Source organism: Lycium barbarum, chromosome 5, assembly GCF_019175385.1.
Source record: "Lycium barbarum isolate Lr01 chromosome 5, ASM1917538v2, whole genome shotgun sequence".
In the NCBI taxonomy this organism is placed as follows: domain Eukaryota; kingdom Viridiplantae; phylum Streptophyta; class Magnoliopsida; order Solanales; family Solanaceae; genus Lycium; species Lycium barbarum.
The window spans coordinates 3,610,199-3,627,139 of NC_083341.1; the positions used below are offsets into that span (position 1 = coordinate 3,610,199).

General features: G+C 34.1%; 3 protein-coding genes across 3 annotated transcripts; all 3 read left to right on the top strand.

Annotated features, from left to right (window-relative positions):
* Window positions 1–5,836: 5,836 nt before the first annotated feature.
* LOC132640179 (histone H4-like) lies at window positions 5,837–6,427 on the top strand. Its single transcript, XM_060356660.1, has one exon. It carries the CDS (start codon window positions 5,905–5,907, stop codon window positions 6,214–6,216), a length of 312 nt encoding a protein of 103 aa, XP_060212643.1. The 5' UTR covers window positions 5,837–5,904; the 3' UTR covers window positions 6,217–6,427.
* A 2,736-nt stretch (window positions 6,428–9,163) lies between these two features.
* Window positions 9,164–9,693, top strand: LOC132640180 (histone H4-like). Its single transcript, XM_060356661.1, has one exon. It carries the CDS (start codon window positions 9,238–9,240, stop codon window positions 9,547–9,549), a length of 312 nt encoding a protein of 103 aa, XP_060212644.1. The 5' UTR covers window positions 9,164–9,237; the 3' UTR covers window positions 9,550–9,693.
* A 2,502-nt stretch (window positions 9,694–12,195) lies between these two features.
* Window positions 12,196–14,106, top strand: LOC132642203 (amino acid permease 6-like). The gene has a single exon (XM_060359461.1). It carries the CDS (start codon window positions 12,372–12,374, stop codon window positions 13,815–13,817), a length of 1,446 nt encoding a protein of 481 aa, XP_060215444.1. The 5' UTR covers window positions 12,196–12,371; the 3' UTR covers window positions 13,818–14,106.
* The last annotated feature ends 2,835 nt before the right edge of the window (window positions 14,107–16,941 follow it).

The window sequence follows — 16,941 nt, forward strand, 5'->3', positions numbered from 1 at the left end:
ATACTTAATCAATTTGATGGTATTTTGAGTTAGGACAGATGATCAACTAAGTCACTATGCACTAAATCAACTGATCATTGGAGTGATTTGATGAGAACTACTTGATTCACCTATATTTAGTGATAAACAACGAAAATCAATGATATTTAGTGATCATTATGTATACTTAATCAATTTGATGGTATTTTGAGTAGGGTTGGGCGTTCGGTATTCGATTCGGTATTTTCAAAGTTCAGGTTCAGTAATTCGATAATCGGTAATTGAAAGTATATACCAAATACCGAACTTTCAAACTTCGGTTCGGTAATCGGTAAATCAAACTTCGGTTCGGTACGGTATTCAGTAATACCATATTAAAGTCGAAGTCCACTGTGAGATTTGCTTACCTAGGCAAGAGTCATACTGATACTTCACAAACATCACAATTTTGTTTGATGTCTCGTTTTCCTTATAGCATTAGTGTAGGACAAAAATGATTGTTTAATCACTAATTGGATTAAGGCAAGATGCACATTATTTTAGAAAACAAGACATAAAAACTTGACGTGATGCTACATAAAAACAATTTAATGCTAACTCAACATTACAACCAATTGCATTTCAGATAATCCAGCTATCTGTCTAATATACCCAACCGTATGCCAAAATTTCAAATCTCCTAATTAGCGTTGTCTGAAATATAAAAAGAAATAAAAGATTCTACTAGTATTTAAAATTGATATAATAGTCGAAAGTTACCTTTTCTCTGAATCATAACAGCATAGTTATCATATCCATCCAACTGCAGCAAAGAAAATTAATAAAGTTTATCAAGAAAGTTCCTAAGCAGCTCCATCCATCTCTCTTTCTGATCATTTCAAGTTTTAGCTAATAACATATTAGAAAACCAAAGGCATAATTCCTAAGCAACTCTTTAAACTTGCATCCTCTTTTAAAGTACCCCAACTCTCAAAGAAGAGTACCTAAACTGTTTATGCCAGTTGCTAACTCGAATAAATGAGGTGGAATATAGTAGTTGACAACCAAGTTAAAGATGAGCCATAATACAATGAATTGGAGAACCACTAATTATCAGTTCGATTAGAAGGGAATATATAATAGATGATTCACATGACCGACTACAACTAATTTTGCAAGAAACATAGTACATTAAACTATTAAAGCAAATAATCATTGGAGGTGTACCTTGAAATTGTAAAAGTGAGAATTAGGGTTGTTGGAGACTTGGAGCCAGAGGGATTAAGGATTTTGTGATTTTGTTAGAGCTTTTGTGTGTGTGTAATCTGTTAGGACTTAGGTCATTAGGGATTTTTAAGTGAAGTGAGTAGTGACAGTGTTGTTGTTGATTTTGTGATTTTAGCATTTTAGATTGAGTGATGGCAACCGGGTAGGCCTAGCCTATTGGGAATGGGCTGGACTAATAATTTAATTACAATGGGCCTTTAGGCTTTAAGTGTATTTATTTCGGTATTCGGTATTTACCGAATTACCGAACGGTATATTTTTAAATACCGAAACCGAAATACCGAATTTTATATTTTATTCTCGAAAACCGAACCGAATACTGAAATACCGAAATAGCCGGTTCGGTTCGGTAATTCGGTATTTTATGCCCAACCCTAATTTTGAGTTAGGACAGATGATCAATTAAGTCACTATGTAGTAAATCGATTGAGAATTAGAGTGATTTTACGAGAACTACTTGATTCACCCATATTTAGTGATAAACAAAGGAAATCAATGATATTTAGTGATTAATATAGTTAAACTTTTACAACAACTAGGTACATTGTTGCAACAAATACGTAATTATTGCAACAGTTGGGCCATCTGTTGCAACAAATGGGTAACTTGTTTCAACAACCGATCCATCTGTTGCAACAGATTAGTAACTTGTTGCGACATCTTCAGCAACTGTATGATTTGTTGCAACAGCTGATACATCTGTCGCAATAGATTACTCAGTTGTTGCAACAATTTACTCTGTTGTTTGATTTTTATCCAACAGTTACAGAAGCTGCTGCAATTGATAATGAATTTGTTGCAACAACTTTACTTTTCTAATCAAACATTTATAACAGTTGTTTTATTATTACCAACAGATGCAAGATCTGTTGCAACAGATTTGTGACTTGTTTGAAACTACTGAACATAATGTGAAAATCTAATGACATAACAAAAACTGTTTGATTTTTATCCAACAGTTGCAGAAGCTGTTGCAACAATTGTACTTATCTGTTGCAACATCTGCAGTAGTTGTTGATTTTTACTAACAGATTTGTGACTTGTTTGAAACTACTGAAATAACTTAAATACATACTGAACAAACAATATACTGCTACTGAACACCTAACACACACACACACACACACACACACACACACACACACACACACACACACATATATATATATATATATATATATATATATATCATAATTTCATCAACATCCACCATATTTCACCAACAACCAGAGGCGGATCCAGGATTTAAACTTTATGGGTTCAACCTTTTAAGATTCTTAGTTGAATTCATTGTCATTTTAAAACTTATGGGTTCATGCCTACTACTTAATGCAATTTTAATAAATTTTTATACATAAATTTATGCTCCACGTCGAAAGTTAGGGGTTCAATTGAACCCCCACCTTTAAGGCTGCATACGCTCCTGCCAACAACATAAACTAGAAACTTAAAAGAAATTATTCAACAGCCCATAGGGCTCCAAAAACACAAATTAAAGTTAATTGTTCCACAACAAATCCACCACCACCATAGTTGTGATGACCACCATCATTATTATCATCTCTTATTTTTTCACCGGCAAGACCTGCCACAATATCATTAACACCAACAACACCATCACTAACACCACCAGTTGATTCCCTTGTGATGACTGTCACTCCAATCAATTCTAATTTCAAGCTATCAATCAATCTATCAGGCACAAATTCTAAGGGTACGATGGAAACAAGACATGGCATCTCCAACTCTCATGCACCGGTCTCTGCAGGCAAATCTAAATACAACCTAAAATAGCTAGACCTAAACAAATCCTCCAACCCTTTTATTTTAAGTGTGATCCTAAACTTATCGAAGCTCCTGCCTATGCTTGATTTGACCACAATATCACCGATCAAATCACTGTGTACATCCATCGGCATGCTCACTCGGTACTTGTCAATTCTAAAACTTTTGACGACATCGTTGCTGGAAGGTCTGTTAGGATCTATGCCCATACTAGAACACTCAACGAGATTGGCTTAATTTTTCATTATAGTTGTTATGATTGTTTAGGATTCTCTGGAAGTCGTTGCTCTTATGAATATTCGTTTTTTTTTTGTGAAGTAATCGATTCTATTTAAGGCATCCATAAGATGCAAATAGTTACAAAAGAGTGAGCACAAAATTGTTAGCTCTTAGTTTCTAACTTCAGCTACAGTCGTCGACCTTTCATCTGTATTTTCAACTTCATCTTCTTCATTATCCTTTTCACTTTCTTCATCTACTTCATTTTCATCATTTTCTCCATTTTCTTCACTTTCTTGATTTTTATCTCCTGCTTCTCGGCCATCTTCATGCTGTTCATCATGGCCATCTCCAGAACTTCTACTTGAGAGGTTTCCTTGAACTCTGAGCCCTCCTCTCTATCTGAAGATTGTTTATCAGTAGGAGTATCACTTGGATCTACATTTGTTGATTCAGACATAACATGTTCAGCAAGTTCTTCTAATGGTGTTTGCCACTTAGACCTTTTATTATCTCTTGATGCCTCAGTTGATTTCTCTCTTTTCTTTTGGTTAGAGCCATTTTATCTGCACACATGAGATAAACAAAAAATAGTTTCAATTAATGTGTGCATCAATCAAAGTAAATAGGGAAAAAGAACTGCAGCAGTTGATCAAACAAATACAACAAGTAATGGATTTTTCCAACAACTTATTAATCTATTGCAACAACTGATTAAGCTGTTGCAACAGGTGTATAAGTTGTTGCAGCAGATTCTTAAGCTGTTGGAAAAAATCAAAACACAGGTAAAAAGAACTACAATAGTTGACCAAACAAATACAACAAGTAATAGATTTTTCCAACAACTTAGTAATATGTTGCAACAATTGATGAAGTTGTTGCAACATGTTTAAGTTGTTGCAGCAGATTCTTCAGCTATTGGAAAAAATCAAAACAGTTACACCATATTACTAAGCAACTATTTTGATTTTTTCCAACAGCTTGTGAATATGTTGCAACAGCTTCTTCAGTTGCTGCCACAACCTCAGCAACTGTTTTGATTTTTACCAACAAATGAGGAATATGTTGTAACAACTGACGAAGTTGTTAGATAAAATCAAAACAAATGCAAGACCCTTTTTCGTAAACCTTACAAGAATAACAACAAAAATATTTATTTCACTATCAGTATACGATATTTACAAACACACAACCATCACAAGTTAAACAAAATACACCAAATAAAGGTTTTTGAAGCATGCAACTTTAATAGATGTTTGCTTTTGTCAAACAAGTGCTCAAGCTGTTGCAACAACCACTGCAGTTGTTGGAAAATATAATGATAAAAATATTACTTAATTATTTTTAGACTAATAAAATATAGAAAAGTTAAATAGCTTGTCCTAAATAAAATCTAACTAAGAAAACTATTAAAAACACTAGCTTTTTATTAAAACCTAAATTAGAAGGAAACATATTTATTGTAATTTTTTTTTTCTTTTGAAAAATAAAGACAAATTTTTTCCTAAAGTGTGACTCTATTTTTGTAGCTTTCGATCTTTAAATGTAAGACTTAGTAAAAAATGAGATAAAAATTAAAATATCTAACTAAACCTAAAAGAAATATTTAAACGCTAAAAATGGTGTAAAAACTTATGTTCGGTCAAAAATTAGGTGTTCACACTGATGAAGTGGGTGAGCTTTGAATTTGAAGTTTGAAATGGGTTTTAATTTTGATATAAATGGGTTGGGGCTTTTTGTATTTTTTAAAAGTTTAACAAGTTTTAAAAATTACATTTTGAACCCAATTAACTCAATCAAATTTTTAAGTAGGTTTTGACCTTGGCTGGTCAAACTTGTCACTGTTTCTAATTTTGGGACTTGTTTGGTACCTTTAGTAAATCTTCTCATCTTTCCTCTCCCCCAACTCCTTCGTCTTGTTCTTGTGCAAAAAATAAAGTTTTATTAGATATAATTTACTAAATAAATATAAGGTATATTTTTTTGAGAATTGAGCAATATTAAAAATAATTGTCAATTTTATTCTTGAATTTCTTAGTTATAATTATGTTGCAACAGTTCTTTTGAGCTAAAATAGCTGAAATGGATGGAGGGAGTATAATGGTAAGCCCATATTTGTTGAAAATTTATAAAGAAAGACAAATATAGCTTATTTTCGATAGTAAATGGGTAAATATGACCCTTTTTCGATTATTTTATACCGGATAAAGATGGAAAAATTAATAAATGATAACTAAACCTTGTATAAAATAATACATTTAGATTTTTTCATAACTAATACTTGCATAATTATAACAACTGCCAAACACACTTTAGTACATTATTACTATTGCAGAAATTTCGAAATAAATGGTTTCTTTTTTGGCGAAAGAAGATGCTTCAACAGTCCACGTCACCGATCCGCGTGCTTCTGTCTACGCATCGATTCACGTTTAAGCAATAAATGATTCTCCACCGTAGATAGGCACTTCATCAAACGGCTCCCAGCAAAACAAAAATTTCATCCCCAAATAATTCAAATCCTACCGCCAAAACCAAAAAACCCCAAATCCCCAAACTCGGCCCCTTATAAAACCCTAACCCAATCCCCATTTCATTTCCATCACAAATCAATACAAATATTCTCTCTTCGTAGTTCAATTTAATCTCTCAAAAATGTCTGGACGTGGTAAGGGAGGCAAAGGTTTAGGAAAAGGAGGAGCAAAACGACACCGTAAAGTTCTCAGGGATAACATTCAGGGAATAACTAAGCCAGCAATAAGGAGATTAGCGAGGAGAGGCGGAGTTAAAAGAATAAGTGGGTTGATATATGAGGAGACACGTGGCGTGTTGAAGATATTCTTGGAGAATGTGATACGTGATGCTGTTACGTACACTGAGCATGCTAGGAGAAAGACTGTTACTGCTATGGATGTTGTTTATTCCTTGAAGAGACAAGGAAGAACCCTTTATGGATTTGGCGGTTAATTTTGCTGTGTTACTAAGTTGTTTCTATTGTTGGGTCAATGAATCGAGATGGTTTCGGTGGTTGATTTGGTATATTTTAATTTGTTCTGTTGTTGGGTTGATGAATCTAGATGGTGTTTTGGTTATAATATTATGTAGGTGAATGTTATGAGATCATTGTAATTGATGGGTTTGTGTTTAATGAAATGGATCTCATTAATTCTTCTGTTTATCTTCTATGAATGGTGCAGTTGTTTGTGTTTTGCTAGTATTTTCTTTGGCTTTGTTATATATGGACTTGTAACATGTCATAAACATGCAGTAAAAGAGTTTAAAATAAAATAACAAAATTCAATCTGTTAAAGCAACTAATAACTCAGATCTGTGATTGATTACACAAATTATATATTTAGAGTTTGAAGAGGAATTTCATTCTTCCATTTTATGACTGTAAATGACACTTTATTCTGTATCAGAAGCTTTATTTGTACATGTTTCTTGATTGGTAGTGTTATTACATTTGCAGTCTAGTTGTTTGAGAGAAAGTGAAGGTTCCTTAAATATCCTTACCAGTCCCCTAAGATTTTAAGAATGCTAGCAATGTAGCATACTCCCATCATGAAGGCTAAACGTCTTGGATTTTTGAGGGACAAAGTAAAGGAAACCAGGATTAAGCAAACTTCTTTTATGTTCACATGTTCTATTGGTAGTTGCTTTTGATGACATATAGGTTTTTATCCGGATGATGATTCTACCGGAAGTATTAGAAATGTTGCCTTTCTTGTCGGACTAACAGCTTGTGGTGGTACAATCATTCTTGTAGGAGATTCGGACCAATTTTTTTCTGATCCTTTGAGAAAAAGATTGATCCATAATGAAAGCACCTGTAGATAGAAGCCCTTTGTCGACCGGTGGACGTGTTTGCTTTCGTTCCACTCCTTTCCAACTCAGTTACTTTGTAACCTCAACCTACTTTTTTGCTTACTGTAACATAGGCCTTCGCCACTTCAAGATCGGACTTTCCAATAGTGGCTCTCAGAGAGAGTATTACCGATTACTATGGTCATAATCAACAGTTTAGAGTAATGAATTTCCTTTCACCAAAAAGGTTATCTGAGATAGTATGAGGAAGTAGATATAGCTGTTTGTAGATACAAGTTTAGTTTTATGGTGATTCTAGTAATACAATAATTCAATGTCAATTGTTAACTATATTAACACAATTTCAGGTAGTAGTAGTTGTTTGCTAGTACATTTTCTTGAACTTTGAGATGTTTTGTCACAATTTCATTATGTAAAAGCAACAAAACTGTCCTGCATCCTAAGATGAGATAGTGCAAGTAGACAATCATATTTTTTTTTTGTTGGTATAATCAGCTAGTATTCTGAATCCACTAGTTCAACTAATTCATATTTGTGCTGAGTAGAGTTCATCAAAGGAGGAAACACTCTTTCAAGAGTTTGTCCATCCACTGGCTCGACATGAGACCTTCAGTTAATGATAGCAAATCTCATTTCAATACTTTATTTATCAATGTTCTGAATATCACAAGCATTTGCTCACTAATCTAATAGTACCTCCCATTTGAATTTAGTATACAAAAATATCGGAGGAAAATTGAGTTTGACTCGGTCCATGGACTTGGAGATCGTAAAATGGGTAATAAAAGACGTGGAACCACGGTTATGGAATTTTAATTAAGTGAAATTTTACTCTGCTTAGTTGAAACATGAGATATAATTTGCAGGCCAAAAATACCACTCTGAACCCAATTGGCCTCATAGCTGCTACTGTCTTGTTGAACTAAGTAGGCGTTTGGACATGCGATTTCATCTCATGAGATGAAATCAGCGTTTGGACATGCGATTTCATCTCTGATTTCATCTCATGAGATGAAATTTGGGATTTGAAATCATGATTTCAAAAAATATAAATGTAAAATTTGATCCATACGTTTATATTTTGTAAAAAAGGACCTATAAGTTGGCAGATATATTACCAATCATGTTTACCAACCATTTGTATTAAATATTAATCTGCAAGTTGGTAAAATATATTTATCAATCATGTTTACCATGTGCGAAGATTATATTAAAGAGTAGTTACATAACTATTCATGTTAAATTTTCTTTTTTATTGAACGAAAGTTTGATCAATTGATGTTATATTTTTTAGAAAGGCCTTCTAGTAGCGTATTAATTTTATTATGAACTATGATTTACTCATTTGATAAGATTGTATAAGAATTGGAAATATTTTTTATGGTTTTTCACAACTTGTGGGGTTTTTATGTTTATAAAAAAAACTGCAACTTAAGAAATCCAAATTGCATGTCCAAACATGATTTCATCTCAATCATTTCCAAACGGCTCCTAAGAATATGTGAAAAATAATAATTCAACTAGGATATGAACTCTGATTTATATACAACAACAACAACCTAGTGAAATCCCACATCGTGGGGTCTGGGGAGGGTAGAGTTAGGATGACTGTTTCCGAAAGACCCATATATCAACTCTGATTTATATATTGGGTATCAAATTACGATCTTTTGACTAGGATTGATTAACCTAATGAAATTTTAAAAATTAATGTCAAACCATAGTTAAAAAAGCTGTTTAATATTATCTATAATCATAACGTGTTTTCTTACTAGTAACCGGAGTAACATAATACATACTTCACGAGTCAAGTACTAATTACATTTGGTGCAAATGGGCGGGCAGCAAAAAAATGTTCGGCCAAAAATTACAAAACACAGGGCATGTCATCAATCCGCTTAGAATACACAAATAACAACTATCCGTCGATTGTAGTGATCGACGGTCCACAATGAGCTAAGACAACTTACACGGATCGCAATCTTAAACCGTCCATTAAAATTTCATAAAATTCAATCAACCGCCAAAATCATCCACCCCAAAAATTCAAAAGCCCCTCCAAAATTTTCCATTATATAAACTCCCACCCCTCCACATTTCCTTTCACCATCACTTCAAATCCTAGAAACTCAATCTTTCTCAAATCAATTCATCAAAAAAATGTCTGGACGTGGTAAGGGAGGCAAAGGTTTAGGAAAAGGAGGAGCAAAACGACACCGTAAAGTTCTCAGGGATAACATTCAGGGAATAACTAAGCCAGCAATAAGGAGATTAGCGAGGAGAGGCGGAGTTAAAAGAATAAGTGGGTTGATATATGAGGAGACACGTGGCGTGTTGAAGATATTCTTGGAGAATGTGATACGTGATGCTGTTACGTACACTGAGCATGCTAGGAGAAAGACTGTTACTGCTATGGATGTTGTTTATTCCTTGAAGAGACAGGGAAGGACACTTTATGGGTTTGGCGGTTAATTTTGCTGTGTTTCTAAGTTGTTTCTATTGTTGGGTCAATGAATCGAGATGGTGTTTTGCTTATAATATTATGTAGGTGAAGATTGTGAGATCATTGTAATTGGTGGATTTGTGTTTAATGAAATGGATCTCATTAGTATATCAGATGTAATTCTTCTGTTTATCTTCTACATCTTATGTCCTAATTTATGATACACCGTTTGAATTTGGAGAGTCAAATTTCTTTAGACTGTTAATTCGGATATACAATAAGTTATTTTGAAAAATGATTTATTTATTGAGAAATTACATTAAAAGTACTATTATAAGTCACAATAATTAATAATTTAAAATATTTAAATGGCATATGAGTAAATAAAAAATTTCTTATTTGACTTTTGAAATTTGAATTGTATCACATAAATTGGGATAGAGGGAGTAATTTGAATTGTTCAATTGTTTGTGTTTTGCTATTTAAGAGCTCACTTCCTCATATATTTGATGTTTGAGATATAAGTATGTTGTTTATGACTTGAAGAGAGAAGGCAGGACACTTTATGAGTTTGGTGGTTGATTGGTATATTTGAATATGTTTTGTCGTTGGGTAATCAAAAGGGTTCTGTCAAGGGGATTGGAATCTAGCTTGTGTTTTTAATAGGTTAAGAGTATGAGGTCATTGTAATTGATGAGATTGTGTTAATGGAATGGATCTCATTAGTATCTCATTACAACAACAATCCAGTGAAATCCGACACTCATTAGTTTCTCATTAGTTAATGAAATTGGGTTCTGTTAAGGGGATTGGGATCTAGGTGGTGTTTTAATTATAGTATTAGTAGATGAAGATTATGAGGTCATTGTAATTGATGAATTTGTGTTTAATAAAATGGATCTCATTAGTATTTCAGATATAATTCTTCTGTGTATCTTCTATGATTTATTCAATTGCTTGTGCCTTAAAGAGCTTTACTTCCAGATATATTTAGTTATTTGTTTTTTAAAGAAAATATATAAATCTGTTGTTTATATACTGTAATGGATGTTGTCTATGCTCCGAAGAGACGAGGCAAGACCCGTTATTGTTGGGTTACTGAAATGGGTTTATTATGGTGAATTGAATCTAGTTGGTATTTACTTATATTTATCTGCAGGTGAAGATTATGAGGTCATTGTAATGGATGAATTTGTTTTAATGGAATTGATCTCATTAGTATTTCAGATATAATTTATTTATTTTTTACTTCTTTTGAATTGTTCAATTGATTGTGCTTTGTTATTTTAAGAGCTAATTTCCTATTTACACTTGTTCATTGGTATTTTTCAGAAATAATTCTGGGTTTTAGTTGTGATTGCTATTTGAAACCTCTTTATAATTTGTGATTTAAAATGGTTTTTTACCAATTGGCCTTGTCGTATATGGACTTCAGATTAGTCACTAGCATTACAGCAAATAAGTTTAAAATTGTAGACCTAATTCATCAACGTGTTAAAGCTATTAATGACTTAATCAGTAATGATTGCATAAATTATAGGAGTATGAAGAGTGTAAACTCAAAGTTTCATGTTCAAGACCTTGTAAGAAATTATGTGGAAACCTTCTAGTTGTAAATGTTTTTCTATTCTGTTATTAGAAGCTTTATGGTGTTGCTATATGGCTGTATGCTGTTATTTTGGAAATCAAGTTTATTTGTTAATGTTTACACAAGCGGACATCTCAACTTGTCTCTACTTTGTAAGTTGAACTCTCTAACTTACAAATTGATCATCTAGACACCTTCAAAATTTATGTGCCATGTTAGCATTTGTGTTCACGTGTTCAACTTTATACAAGTTGAGGTGACTACTTGTGCACATTCAAAATTGAAGGGTGTACTTATCAGCTGAGACTAAGTTTGAGGGCCTGTTAATTTTGCAGTAGGAAGCTCTTCCACTGTCTTATAGTTTGATTTTCTTGTCGGCCTTCCTGTCAAGTATCTTCGACATGCAAATTGTGCTAGTAAACTTTGTTATGAAATCATCTTCTTTCAGACGAACATATACAGCTGAAGTTTTCAATATTATTTCAGAAGAATGTTAGACTTGGGAAGGTTTCGTCCTTGCAAACAAAGCCAGGCAGGGGCGGCTCAAGCAATTTGGTAATATGAGGCCTTAATTTATTTTGTCACTTATTCCAATGACAAACGTAGATGACTCAAAAAAATCTATATTCAAATCTAATTTAGCTTTGAATTTGAATCAAATTGACTCTTGAAAAGTGAAAATACCAATTATTTTGAAATGGAGGGAGTAAATATTTCATAGTTTATACACTATACTTTTTAATAATTAAAAAAAAAATCTATATGGGGCCCCAAATTATGGGGGCCTAAAGCAATGGCCTTACCCTCTAGCCGGCCCTGATTATTACTATAATCCGTTGAATTTGGAAAAGCTTTGAAAATTTAACTTGAAACTGTAATATAATTTGGACGTAGGAACCTTGGATGTTTGTTTAGTTGTGCTATTAATCTGGACTGGAAAAGTTTCTTGGACTTGTGATTCAAATTATTTTCCTACAAGGATTGGGATGTGCTATTTTCCCTAGGAAAAGTCCATGAAGTTTATTTTTGGAATTAAACTTCTATTCCAAGTAATCCTTAATCAAATAGAAAAAGGTTTATAGGTGATGTTACAAGTAATTCTAATCCTTAACCAAATAGGAAAAAGTTTTATAGCTGATGTTATATAAAGGGTTCCATGGCAAGTATTATAATGTACTACACCAAACCAAGACTTCATAGTGTAAGAAATTCTGGATTTAAGACTCCTGTTACCAGACACAAACTTGGAAGAGCACTTTGAATATGACGCTTGAGTTTCAAAAGAACACCATGTACGTGCCAACAGAGCTCGAAAATGGAGACGTTCAAGAAAATTTTGACGATGATGGACGGGAAAAAAGAACAGGGACTTTATTGACTGCGAGTGCACATATTATTACGGCTGTGATTGGTTCTGGAGTGCTATCTCTAGCATGGGCAATAGCACAATTAGGATGGGTGGTTGGTCCTGTTGTTCTCTTTGCTTTTTCGTTCATCACTTACTTCACTTCTACACTTCTTGCTGATTGTTACCGCTCTCCGGGGCCTGTTTCTGGCGAGAGAAACTATACTTACATGGACGTCGTCCGATCTCACTTAGGAGGCGTGAAGGTGACACTCTGTGGAATTGCACAATATGCTAACCTCGTCGGAGTTACCATTGGATACACAATAACAGCATCTATAAGTATGGTGGCGGTAAATAGGTCAAACTGTTTTCACAAAAATGGCCATGAAGCTAGCTGCTCAATTGACAACTATCAATTTATGATCATATTTGCAGTGATTCAAATAATTCTTAGCCAAATACCAAACTTCCACAAGTTGTCATGGCTATCAATTCTTGCTGCTGTTATGTCTTTTGCTTACGCTTCTATTGGTCTTGGTCTCTCCATTGCGAAAGTTGCAGGTGTGGGGCACCATGTAAAGACAAGCCTAACAGGGGTGGTAGTTGGGGTGGATGTATCTGAATCAGAGAAGGCATGGAAAAGCTTCCAAGCCATTGGAGATATTGCATTTGCCTATGCTTATGCCACCGTTCTCATTGAAATACAGGACACACTTAGATCATCACCACCAGAAAGCAAGGTAATGAAGAGAGCATCACTAGCTGGAGTTTCCACCACAACCTTGTTCTATATACTATGCGGTACCATTGGCTATGCAGCCTTTGGAAACAAAGCTCCAGGAAATTTCCTCACTGGTTTTGGTTTCTATGAACCCTTTTGGCTTATTGACTTCGCCAACGTCTGCATTGCCATCCACCTTATCGGAGCTTACCAGGTTTTCTGCCAACCTTTATATGGGTTTGTGGAGGCTCGATGCAGCCAGCGATGGCCAGACAACAAATTCATCAACTCTGAACATGTTGTGCAAGTTCCATGCTGTGGTGCTTACAACGTCAACTTGTTCAGGTTGGTGTGGAGAACAACATATGTTGTAGTGACAACCGTGGTTGCCATGATATTCCCCTTCTTCAATGACTTCTTGGGTTTAATCGGGGCAGCATCGTTCTATCCATTAACTGTCTACTTCCCAATAGAGATGCACATTGCCCAGAGAAAGATACCGAAGTATTCTTTCAAATGGCTATGGCTGAAAATACTGAGCTGGACTTGCCTCATCGTATCACTTGTTGCAGCTGCTGGATCTATCAAGGGTCTTGCCACTGATGTCAAGCATTACAAGCCTTTCTCAACACAACAATAAGTTCTTAGAGCTGTTCAAATCAAATATGTAATGTTTTCAACAAGAAGTGTAACCCAAGCTGATTGGTTGTATTTTATGCTTTCCTTTGAGTATTTAGATTCTAGTTTTTAAATGTTGTTGAGCAGACTTATCGGGATTCCTGAGAATTGACTGAATATACAGCTTTAGTGGCATATGAATGAATATTGTTGATAATCTGCTTCTGCCTTCGATGAACAAAATTTAGAAGATCGAAGTTGCATGGCTAGAAGATAGTCCTTGCAATATTTTGTTCCCATCTATTTAGTATTGAAACCTGAAAGTTTGAGCACGAATCTGATTTGTATTTTTGTTTGTTTCGTTTCTTTATCCATCATTTGGATTTCTATTATAAGAAGAGAGCAGTTTTAGATATCCTTTATGTAGTAGGTCTTCAAAGGGTGTCTTAACTGTCAAATAGCACAGATGCAGAATTAGATTCATTGAGATCCCTTACTAGTTCAATTTACTGATCAGTTTATTTTCCCGAGTAATATAAGTTTTGTGAGAGCACGAAACAGTAAGCTTATTTGTTTCAACCTTCTTGTTTCTGACTTGGCACTTCGTTTACTCCTTTTATGTTCCAGCCAGCATTGTTATATATTGTTACAGCTGTAATTTGATTTTTGGTCGTGCACCGCATTTGGAACGGGGAAGTTAAGCCAGTAAAATTTTCATTTAACAATCTATAATTTCCTCACTCTATTTGCTTCTGTCTTACTGTTTATGGGCCATGAATGTTTGTTTACTCTTTACTCCAAATTATTGTGTACCACAGGGGATTATAGATATTTGAATTCAGTCCTTGGTGTTTCAGTCAAAAGAATAATACTCTAGTAGGTTAGTTTAGACTTACCTAGCACCACAATCAGAAATTGATGAGTGAGTGCATTACTTCAAATAACTAGATAGAAGGAAGCAACGAACCGACCTTCTGTTTCACTTTCCTGAAATCGAGCACGTGCAAGGACTTCAACTCGTAGATGACATAAAGGCGATAATTGAGTTTCTTTTCATTATTATTATCAAGCAGAATAAGGAAATGCATCTTCAGGAGAGATGCATGCGGATCAATTTCTACCAAATTTGTAAGTCTGTTGCTTATAAGAACCAAAGTATGGAACTCCGCCAGAAACTCCTGGAAATAAAGTCGTAGGAGACCTGCAGGGAGTTTTTAACTTAAATTGTTCCCCCTGTGCATTTGTCATCCTATTTTCTTCTTTGTTTTCATAATATGCTAATAGACTAAGGAATTAATAGCGCCAGCTGATTTTAAGGGGTATATATTGTATCAATGTGTAAACTTTTGTTTCATTCCTTTTAGAGTTGTGAATTCAGGATTTGTGGATATGTTTGAATATAATGGTTTTACAAAGTTCAGTTTCGTTTTTCTTTTTAAAATTCAATATGAGTGGTGTATGGGTGGAGCAGAACGACACCGTAAAGTGGATTAGCGAGGAGATTAACATTCAGGGAATAACTAAGCCAGCAATAAGGAGATTAGCGAGAAGAGGTGGAGTGAAGAGGATAAGTGGGTTGATATATGAGGAGACACGTGGCGTGCTGAAGATATTCTTGGAGAATGTGCTACGTGATGCTGTTACATACACTGAGCATGCTAGGAGAAAGACTGTTACTGCTATGGATGTTGTTTGAGCCCGTTTGGATTGACTTATAAGTTGCTTATAAGCTGTTTTCAGTTTTTTTGAGTATTTGACTGGCCAGCTTAAAGTCATTTTGTGCTTAAAATAAATTCAAAAAAATAATTGGGCCCATTTGACTTAGCTTATCTAAAGCAGCTTATAAGCTGTTTGCTTATAAGCTGAAAACAGCTTATAAGCCAAAAAAAATAAGTTAGACTATCCAACTTATTTTTTTTAGCTTATCTGCAAACAACTTATAGGCATAAGCCCATCCAAACAGGCTCTTTATTCCTTGAAGAGACAAGGCAGGACCCTCTATGGATTTGGTGGTTAAAATTTGTTAATTTTGTTGTTGTTTGTTTCGTGTTGTAAATGTAATTTACTGGATTGTCGTATCAATGAAATGGTTTGCTATCACTTGCATTCTTCTTTCTGCCCAATTTTGAATTCCAGTGATTCTTAGCTCCAATTATGCATATATATATATTTTTTGGAAATGCACCTAAATGTACCTTTTGACCATCTAGTTTACTAAACATAGTTGAAATATACATTACTTATATACACTTTGGCTGTATAGAGTGGCAGAGCCACATGCATTTAGTGGCGGAGTCAGGATATCCGCCGAGGGGGTTCAAAATATAAAAAAGTAAACATACGAAGAAGCCTAAGGGGGTTCAACATCTACTATACATACATAATAAATAATTTACCTTGTAAAAACAGTATTTTTTCCGCCAAGGGGGTTTGGATGAACACCCTCGGCTTTATGTGGCTCCGCCACTGCATGCATCCAAGGGGTGTCAACCGATACCTTTTTGCTGAAAAATTACACGGTGTAAATACTTAAAAGGAACTTTTTTATTTATATTTACTATGTATTGAACCTTCTTAATTTCATCGTACATTTATTTTTTTATATTTTGAAACTCCTTGGTATAAAAAGTAGTTCCGTCACTGGCTGTATAGGTAGTGTAAATGTATGTATATTATATGTATAGTATATGTATATTTAGTGTACTTTATATACTTCTTACACTATGTATGATTTTTGTAAACTAGATGACCAAATGGTGGTTGACCTTTTTTTTGGTGAGCTTGAGCAGTGTTTCTTCACAATTGCATATAAGAGAGTTGCTTCAAAAATTGGGAAAATCACATAAAACTTCTACTATTGTTTCGAATCTTTCAGTGATTACTATTTTTCCAGGATTTTTGCACTAGATTTTAATTTTTAATTTGAGTCTTATTGATTATAGTTATAATCCGTTCAAGCCAACTTTAGTGCCTATAATTTTTTTGAAAATGTGAAAGTCCCACTTATCAGGGCATTAGATTATTAGAATTTGTCTTGGTAATGCTAAAGGTTAAGTAACATGTTATCTATTGAATGATTCTGGAGATTATGGTTTGGGCAATTTCTCCATTTATTCGTGTTATCCTTTTCTACGAGTACTGTACTC